The 10,005-nt window shown below is 43.5% G+C and overlaps 1 protein-coding gene across 1 annotated transcript; it reads right to left on the reverse strand.

Moving 5' to 3' along the window:
- Nucleotides 1–778: 778 nt before the first annotated feature.
- On the reverse strand, nt 779–8,295 carry LOC123079929 (protein PSK SIMULATOR 1). The gene is made up of 13 exons (XM_044502761.1): nt 8,064–8,295; nt 7,365–7,973; nt 6,096–6,421; nt 5,848–5,940; nt 5,670–5,760; nt 4,995–5,088; nt 3,958–4,055; nt 3,716–3,785; nt 2,465–2,565; nt 2,021–2,137; nt 1,803–1,879; nt 1,676–1,720; nt 779–1,596 (listed from the first exon to the last, which is right to left on the reverse strand). The coding sequence occupies exons 2-13, from the start codon at nt 7,752–7,754 to the stop codon at nt 1,098–1,100; spliced, it is 2,001 nt and encodes a 666-aa protein (XP_044358696.1). The 5' UTR covers nt 7,755–7,973; nt 8,064–8,295; the 3' UTR covers nt 779–1,097.
- Between the last annotated feature and the right edge of the window lie 1,710 nt (nt 8,296–10,005).

Raw genomic sequence — 10,005 nt, forward strand, 5'->3', positions numbered from 1 at the left:
GCACCTTTGAGAGACTGAGTCGTAGTCAACTGGAACGTCTTCTCTCACTGAACGCACATCGCCGAAAGGGCTGAAATAAATTCAGAAATTTAGAAATACTAGGACCTGAACTCTGTTGGGCTTGGGATACCACTATCCTTCTAACCATCCAATCATAGTTTGGTTCGCTGTGTGTGAGGGTTTTGTTAGCTCCACACGTGGAATGTGAGTAGTAGTTAAAATTTAGGAGTTCAACTAGAGATGCTCCAAGTGCACAAATTGCTGAAACTAATATGAGTAGAGTCCAACTAGAGTTTGCCTTATGCGAGCTTTTGCACGTCGAATATGAGTAGTATTTCGTCTATAAACTAATGTAATAATATAAGATATTTTAGATCACGCAAGTGATGTAGAAGATCTTATATTAGTTTACAGAGGGTGTAGTAGTCCAAATTTAGGAGTTCGGCTAGAGATGCTCCAAGTGCACAAATTGATGAAACTGAGTTTGCCTTACGCAAGCTCACATTGTTCGTCTGATCCTGAAGTTGCAAAAAGCTGTGGAGTCCTACGCATCAATCATAAATGTGTGTCTCAAATCTGAGAAGATTTGGATTCAGAACCATGGAGCGGTTTAACTTTCGGAAGATGAGTTTCTGCTGTCCCAGATGAAACCACACCTTTTGCCCTGGTGGCGAGGTCAGGCCTCTCCAGGACACAGAAGGAGCACTTGATAATAATAATTAAAAAAAATCATGACCACGCAACAGATGCTGCTATGTTGCTCTAGGGAAACACAATATGACACAGAATCAGTGTCCCTTTCTCCATCAAAACTTGCATTGCTTGTACAAAGAGCTCACAAACACAACAAATTGCTTTTTACAATAAAATTCCCCTTTCCTTTTCACCCCATATCATACATAAGCTAGCCCTGATCCCAGACCACCCGGCCCTCTTTTGGTGCCTCCAAATTGGCGCCCTACTGCCACAGGCGCCTTCGCTGCAGGCACATGGCAATCGGCTCGGCAGACCTGATGTATACTTCGAGCAATATGGAATTTTTAAGATCACAGATGGCATCGAAGTATCCAGGACTTGGCACCGGTCGATTCGACTCCTCACTGCACTTTTAGATTGTCGATCATATCCAGAGCTTTGGTCCTATCGATTTCAAAATTAATGACAGGAAGCATACTCCTGATCGAGAGGAATTCTTTCCTGTTGCTACTGCTTGGTGAATGGCTGTTACTTTTGATCAACCTGCTTTGCATATGCCTTGCCTTTGTGTCAAACTCTTGGCTTTTGCTTATACCAGGAACGAATTTCCTGTACTTGACATCCCTTAGCATCTCTTGTTCTTGTTGTGTCAGAACAGGTGATGAACTGCTCGCTTTGTTTGGAGACAATGTGATTGAAGAGCCCCTTTGTGTAGGAGATCGAACAGGAGACTTGATGGGAGATCGCTCGCCATTCGCGGCTCTGGATTGACTGATGAGATGCTGAAGCAATACGACAAGCTCAAGGATATGCGCTTCGGTCTTGTCCCTGTCAGCATGATGCAGTGTCTCAATTCGGGTGAGGTCCATATGCCCTGTCGGCTTGCAGTTCACCTCTGACCTGCATAAGACAAAAAGATCATTCTTCAATATCCCACATCTAAATTAGTACTGTTCAAATTTGAATGAGGTTTACTAACCCTGTATTTGCCCACTCTCCAACCCAACCAAAGCCATGGTGAGCCCTGAAACAATCACATATCATGAGTAACAAAAAGTAATGAGATGGCTGTAATTGGTGAGTGATATGAAGGTAGCTTAGATTACTTGGTGGTGTTATTTGCAACCGGGACAAGCCACCGTAATGTCTTCTCCATTTCCCCCTTGATTTGAGGAACAGTAAGCTGTACCAAATCAGTACAATATTACATCAATCATAGAGTCGTATGTAAACCACAGCAAGGTGTTGACTTTTGCAGACTACTTTATTCTCTACTCATAAAGTCAGTGTCACTATTGAATATGTTGGGTGCCCTCTGGCATACCTCTTCCTTAACTCCAGATGAATGTAGCTTAGAACGGAGAGCAGATTTTATGGTCGGTGGCAAACTCTGGTATAATGAATCCCTTGTGTTTGGAGGAACAGAAGATGAGCGAGAAACCTGCCAATAGACTAACCCTTGTTAGATTGCCAGAGAAAGCAACAGGTTGAGATCTTTGCTAGCAGTTAGCACAACAACATCAAGCTGCACAGACATGAAAATGTAATAATAATATCCCACTAGTGTAACATTGTACTGATCCTTTGATTCCTTTCTTGTAATGCAAAGTACCATTACTAAGTCATGTTAGTTTGAGGGATATGGGATATGTCATACAGAAATGGCACTCTAATGCATACGAACTGTCTGCTGGTACAGAAAAATGACAATGAATTTATTTTCAGACCACATAAAATTAGGGTGTCCGGTGGTGTCTGATGAACTTACAAGAGCATCAATCTGACTGATGATATTGGCATAATGCAGCGCAAGTCCTGCTGGACCCAATCTATTACGTCGTTTAGTAGGTTCCTGTGATTCTTCATTATCTATAGATTGGTAGACGCACAAGTCATAAGCAATGCAAAATACATAAGAAAATTGGAAGATTAACTTATTTGCATGTGCATGTCAATCTGTAACTGGAGATAGCATAGTTGTATCTTTAATAAGAAATCAAACGATAGACCATGTCTTCAATGTCAATGATCAATGAGTTCATAATGTCACATAGCATAAATCTACACTGCCAACACGTCTTAAGCACATATTGGTTACTTGTAATGTGTGCTACATGCAATACATAATAATTATGCCAACTGGGTAATGAGCAATGACTCAAAAATACTATTTAAAAAGAACGTAAGGTTCCCATTTCACCTTTCTTTCCACCACCCCTTCGTCCAATCTTCCATGTATATGATAATCAATCATCTTAAGTTACTTACCTTCTGAACCAATTATACTTTAATTTACTTACCAAACTTCTAATCAAAATACAAGGTAATTCACCGGCAGAATTTGATGAACATTTATTTACACAATCGCATTATTATTGACAGGTAAATCACGAGCTAACGTAGTAGAATATTTATATCCCGTTGCAACGCACGGGCATTGTTCTACTGACTCAAAAAGTTGCAATTTATTTGGATAATATACAAAGGAATCTTGTAGGGATCGCACAGTTAACGAGCACCTCGTATGTTTTTGAAGTGCCTTCCGCAAGTGAGGACATCACAGGTCAGAATAATTATTTCGCACCTAAGCAAATGTTCGATGACGAGAATACACTAATATGTTCTTTAGAGGAAGGGGGTGAAAAGGATTGCTAAATCCCAGAGATGAGGTGACAAACTTGAATGTCTGATCGGGAAGTACCTGAACTGAGCTTATTTGGTTATGCAAAAAGCACTTCTGAGCTAAAGCTACAGATGTGTGTGATGCTTATCATAAGATCATTAGCCGAAATGAAACTGAAGTTATGGCACATTAATAAAAGGTGTATTTTCCACTAGCATCATAAGATCATTAGCGGAGATGAAACTGAAGTTATGGCGCATTAATAAAAGGTGCATTTTCCACTAGCACGTTATCTAACCAGTAAAAAAGTAAAGAAATGACAAACTACACAACAGCCCAATATGTGCAAGAGCATGCAAGTTTTATACAAGACACAGTAATCACAAAGCTTATTACCTGAGCACCCAAAGGTATTATGGATCTCCAAATGCAAGAAGTGCACGATGTCTACAAGTTTTTCCATAACCTAGGAAGAGAGTATTATTTCTCGAATTAGAAGAACAGTATTGTGCAAGGAAATCCAAGTATGATTCCTCCAGAGCATGCAGTAAGTGGAACTAGACAACATCAACATGAACATTCATTCCTAAAACTGGTGTTGCTGATAGCACAGAATCATAATGAAACTACCTACCAACCTCTTCCAAATTCTTGGACCAGAGAGACTTCTTCTTCAAACTTTTAACATGCTTCTGTTGGCTCTTGACCTCCTGCTTTAGTATGTGCAGGCTCTCACCTGCAAACAGAACAGAACATTAAGCATCATTATCAAATAACGCAAACAAGAGAGTTAACAACTCTACTCATAAACCATTAAATGTTCCTTTAAATATACGTTAACTCGAAGGAACTGGTAGTTACCCAGAGGCAAGTGCATTCAAAATCTAGTGCTTACAGGGCAATATCAATATTCTGTTAAGGAAAACAAAAAGATAAATTATACAGGTAATAACAGTTGAGATTACATCACTAAATATTAACCCTAAAGCAGCAGCAGCAGTTGTGAGCTTGAATTACATTTTTAAATATTACAATAGGTTCTGGAACTGGAAGTTGATTAAATTGCATATGGGTTATTCTTATTCACAGTTCAATAGCTCATCTTATTTATATGGCTGGACCGCAAAGTATTTTAACAAGCAGGACAACACATACAAAAATAGGCCATGGTGTTGACTCACTGAACTTCAATATTGAAACAAGTGATGGACAATTGGGCATAGAACAAAGCTTTGGCTGATTTGACTTTGTTGGGTGTGGTCATGCAGCCATACCAACCATGGAGGTAGCCCTTAGATATATTGATCAAAATACACTAGTGGCCACCTACTGACAATTTAATTGGAGACACTTGGCAGTGAGATGACGGCATTAGAGACCTTGCTCAGTAGATAACTAGGTATAATCAATCAAACTGTCAGTGTCAACATGGCAATCCTAATTATACATTTACAATTTGAGTGTGGCTAATAGCATAAAGCATGTCTCTTAAAAGAAAGATTCTAGAGAAGTAAATATCCTGAGGATACTCAATCTTAACTTTTCAGATGACCTGAAAAGGAACCAGAACACCACCATACGAGACAATAAAGTATTCTTCATCCAAACTAGGAGTCTTAAATATCAAAGAATTCCTATGGATATTCCAATGTACTGTCATGCTAAAGAAACTGACCTCTTTGGGCAACACTTGAACCATCATCTTCCTGCTGTTTACGTTGATAGTCCTGTTCAAATCTGTCAAGGGCATGCATTTCATGGTATAATTCCTGGAAGATAAAAGAAGAACTGAAGTCAACAGTTTGAACAAAAGGTGCAACAGGAAAAAAACCGGATAAATGCTAGAAGAATGACAGCCAAGGTTCCATTAAAAACTTTATTCCAAAGCTATTGGCAGGTGATATATACACATCATTCTAGCATTAAAATTGTGTTACTCCCTCCGATCCATATAGACACTAAATCTAAGACAAGCAATATGGATAGGAGGGAGTATTAAAAACATGTCATTCAACCATTCTGAGATAACTTTGCGACATTTTTTCTCTTGTCTTTTGTACATGGAACTTGGTGGAAATGTAATTTCCTAAAACTCATGCAATCAGGAATCAAGCGAGTTGTTTATTGCTCATAAACTGAGCCATCAAACAAATTTGGTCATCAACCTCTAGTCCGCTTTAGGCTACAGGCTCCAGTGACCCATGTATGTCCTCATGGAATATACAGCTTAACATGTGTGAAGAAACTAATACGCTCTTAATTATGTTTTGGACTGCTAAATTATAATTATAAACCTAGTAAATAATGGCACTACGAGATACCTCTTATAAGGCAAGTGAGCATTACTTACAGCTGTATATTGAACACAAGTCACCAATTTCTGCATCACTGATTCTGCCTCTTCTTTCAAGTGATGTTGAGGAGTCCGTTCTGATGACACCCTGGAAGAGTTTGATGCAGAAAGACGCTAAATTAACACTGCAAAAATGGTTATTGTCATCAAATGTAAGGGTCAAAATGAACCGAACTTGTCGAAGTAGCGATCCAAGTTGTGCCACTGAGGATCCTTGCAACGGTTTCCAAAGCGAATAACTTCTGTAGAGAACACTTTCAACTCTTCCCTGTTGGAAACACAAAAACTTCAATAAGAACACAATAGCACAAGTTAAGGTCCAACTTTCTTCATATACTATTGGTTCAACATATTCTGCAAGAAATAAATAGTATATTGGGCAAATGTTGTAACTGGTAAAAGCAGCAAAGATTCAGAACAAACCTTTTGTCAGCAGCAGCAATCTTGAGCAGCTCATCCATATCTTTGGCTACAAGATTTTGAACACCTTCTGAATGAAGCACCACTTCTTTTAAATGTTTTACGCTCTCTTTTGAAAGAGCTCGCATCAAATTGCAACCTTTCACTATAGTATTAGCAACCTCAAATGCCAAAATGGATATTTTGTTGCCCTTTGTTGTAGCGCCTGATCCAAAACCACTACTTGGATTCAAATTTGTCATGCTACTGCCAAGTGTGTCTAGTACGTCCACTGCTTTGCCAAGCCCAACAGTACCAGCCCTACCCAGAATTGAGCTTACTTCCGAAACCTGTTGCATATATTAAAAATAGGTATAGGGTCAAACAATCTGTCACGTAGAAGCAACATTCTAGAGCAGTGAACATGAAGGAATATTTTGTGGAGAGGCAAGACATCTCTTTAGCAAGGGTAAAAGCTCCAAATAATTTGGCACAATAATTCATTTGCACGATTGGAATTGCTCATATTACAGTAGATGTCGTAATAAAGGCATCATGAATTCAACAAGCTGAGAATATTAGTCTCAACTCTAGTGAGTAATTATTACAAACCAATTTCCATTTTCCTTGTGTGGTAGGTTGCAGTTACGCAGCATTTAGTGTACCACTGTAGTGCACTTAGCTGCAGTGTGATAAGAATACTGAATCATCCCTTCACTAGTTTACTGCACTCAGACAGCTACAAACAATAACAAGTTTATAGCAAGCCATATCAGGTTTCATAGTCCATGGCCTGGGCACACGAGATCACCTAGGGGGGAGGGGGGGGGGGGTTACAAAACAGACTGCCGAGCAGCAAAACCGACACAAATATAATTGGGAAACTTATATGCTTGCAGGTCAATGCAGCATCCCACTTGAAGGATGTGTGATGATTGTTAACAGGGCTATATTGGGTTCACATCCCTGGTAATTAATCACTCCTGGGCGGAATAGCGTCAGCAGCGAACAACATGTCCCTAGCAATTGACCACTGAAAGTGAAGCAACAAACCGACTTTCTGTAAATATGCTAGTAGATAATCGACTGCCTCTAAAAAGTGCTATGGGAACAACTTTGCAGTTCCTAGCACACAACCGCAGCAGCTAGCACGAACTGAATTGACACTAACAAATCTGCAAGTAGCAACCCATTTTTTTTAGCTGATAAGACGACACACGGTGAATTTAAGCTGCATTGCGCACACATTTACAGCAAAGCAAGGGAAACTAAGATGATGGGCAGGGCACTTGCCTTGGCAGCACCAGCTTTCGCCATGCCCATCCCTTTCTGGGACGGATTCCGAGCCAGCGAAGGCACACCATCCCATGGCGCCGAGCCAGCGCCAGCGCTGGCTCCAGAGGCGGCAGTTTCCGGGACAGAGATACGCTGTGGTTGCTGCTGCTGCTGCTGATGCTGTTGTGGTGGTTGTTGATGTTGTGGTGGTTGTTGATGTTGTGGTGGCTGCTGGTGTTGCTGCGGCGGCTGCTCGTGCATCCTCTTGGCAGCAGCCTCCTCCGCCGCCGTCTTCCTCTCCTCCTTCACCGCGCCACGCTCGTGGTGGTGGATCACGCGGTCGGGACCGAGTGTGGTGTCGCTGGGCGACTTGTCCACCGCCGATCCCTTGGAGCAGAAGCTCCCCATTCCGTCCGCCCCTCCGGAGCAAACGAACCCCTAGTCCCCCTAACCAGCGGCCTCACCGCTTACCACCTCGCACGCGCAGAAGCGCTACAGCCTCCGGTCGATCTCCGCGCCGGCGCCGCCGCCTCGCATCCCACCACCAAGCCGATCCACGCGGGGACGAATCAGCCGGGAACCGCGCCGCGGCACGATCCCGGCGGCTGGCTCCAACCGACGAGCCGCCTGCAGACGCCAGAGCAACAGCGGCGAGTCAGAAAAAATAAAATCACGCAAAAAAACACTCCCCTCTCCACCGAGGAACACGAGCCTCACCGGAATCCCAGCGGATAACGCGCCTGCGGCGGGTGGATCGGCGGGGCGGGGCGGCCTCGGAGGGGAATTGGCGGATTTCGGCGAGGGGAGGGGAGGATGGGGGCGGCAGGGTGGGTAGGCTTCGGCTTGGAGTAGTAGAACGGCAGAACGGGACGGGACGGCACGGGGGAGTAGCCGAGGGAGCGAGCGAGCACTCGAGCAGCGGCAGGAGGTGGGGGTGGGGGGGAGACTGGAGACTGGTGGAGGGTCCGGGGGCTGCTGGCTGGCTGGCTGGCCAACTGCTTGCTGCTACTGCCACACGCGCACGCAGCCCATCATAACGCGGAGTGGGTCGCACCGCGCAGCGCCCGTGTCGCCGTCCGGGTCGAGTGCGCGCAGTTAAGAGGAGGCGAGCGCGCAGCTGTAGTCACATACAGTACGTCTGTAGCATTCATTCTTCTCCAAAAAATATATATCTGCAGCATTCATTTTGCGAGGCCAGATATCATTTCTGCTGTGCATCTTTAGGGTATGGAAAATCTAAAATCGGTGCTCTGTTACTGGATTAGCGAGGGGCCGGCGCCGAATCGACGCAAGAGAGGGGGGCGGGATCTGGGAGGAGAGGTAACGCATAGGAGGGGGAGGCGGGATCTGGGATGAGAAGTAACGCGTGGGAGGGGAGGCCGGATCTGGGAAGAGAAGTAACGCTAGTAATGCGTGTGAGGGGGAGGCGGGATCTGGGAGAAGAAGTAACGCGTGTGAGAGTGGGCACCAGTGGCAACCAACGACCATCGTAGATGTAGGTTCACCACGCTAGACGGGTGACACCTTCGTTCATCAACCTAGATGGGTTAATGTACCAGAACATAGGAAGCATGCCTAGGTATCACTAACCCCAAATGGGTATGGGCGTGTCTGATTAAGCAACGCAAACTTTTGTTACCATGTGGTTAATTGACACGATCGCCAATTGGACCCACATGCATATGTGTGTGCCCGGGGGTATAACATCCTAAGCCACCACTTTGCGTCCACCCTTGTTTTGTTGATCATGTTGCACCTTGTCTCGATGTGGTGGTAGGCCATGGAGCGAGACAACGCCGCAAACGTCGATTCAATGTTCGGATAAACAACATTGTCCATTCAATGAGGATACCACTATGATAGTGCAACGCAACGGTGGTGCTACCGCTTGCAAGTGGGGCCAAAAGCACATGAGCGACGATGAGAGGGTACTGGAATCTTCATATCAAGAAGTCGTAGAACATGAGATGCGGTATGGAGCCTTGTATGAGAGGGAGATGGTGTGTTGACGATTAATGCACCGCCGATCTTAAGATCCATTGAAGGTCAAAGATAGTAGAGGGTGGCGCATGAAGGGATCTCGATAGCGACAAAGACGACGCAGTGATTTTACCCAGGGTTCAGGCCTCTCGAATGGGTAAATGACAGACATCATGCTTTGTTGTATTGTATTAATCAATGAGAGGATTACAATAGCATAGATCTAATCTGCATAAAGCATATTGCTCCCAAAGTCAAATGATCCTCAACGGAGGGTCGTCTACACCTTATATGTGAAGGAAATATGCCCTAGAGGCAATAATAAAGTTGTTATTTTATATTTCTTTATTCGTGATAAAGGTTTATTATTCATGCTAGAATTGTATTGATCGGAAACCTTAATACATGTGTGAATACATAAACAAACACCGTGTCCCTAGTGAGCCTCTACTAGACTAGCTCGTTGATCAAAGATGGTTAAGGTTTCCTAACCATTGACATGAGTTGTCATTTGATAACGGGATCACATCATTACGAGAATGATGTGATGGATAAGACCCATCCGTTAGCTTAGCATAATGATCGTTCAGTTTTGTTGATATTGCTTTCTTCATGTCAAATACATATTCCTTCGACTATGAGATTACGCAACTCACGGATACCGGAGGAATGCCTCGTG

This window comes from Triticum aestivum, chromosome 3D, assembly GCF_018294505.1.
Source record: "Triticum aestivum cultivar Chinese Spring chromosome 3D, IWGSC CS RefSeq v2.1, whole genome shotgun sequence".
In the NCBI taxonomy this organism is placed as follows: domain Eukaryota; kingdom Viridiplantae; phylum Streptophyta; class Magnoliopsida; order Poales; family Poaceae; genus Triticum; species Triticum aestivum.

Coding starts and splice junctions, on each gene's coding strand:
- LOC123079929 (XM_044502761.1), bottom strand. CDS start 7,754: ATGGGGAGCTTCTGCTCCAAGGGATCGGCGGTGGACAAGTCGCCCAGC. Junction 5,089..5,669: donor CTTGTGTTCAATATACAGCT/GTAAGTAATGCT, acceptor TTTATCTTCCAG/GAATTATACCATGAAATGCA. Junction 1,597..1,675: donor GGAGAGTGGGCAAATACAGG/GTTAGTAAACCT, acceptor TGTCTTATGCAG/GTCAGAGGTGAACTGCAAGC.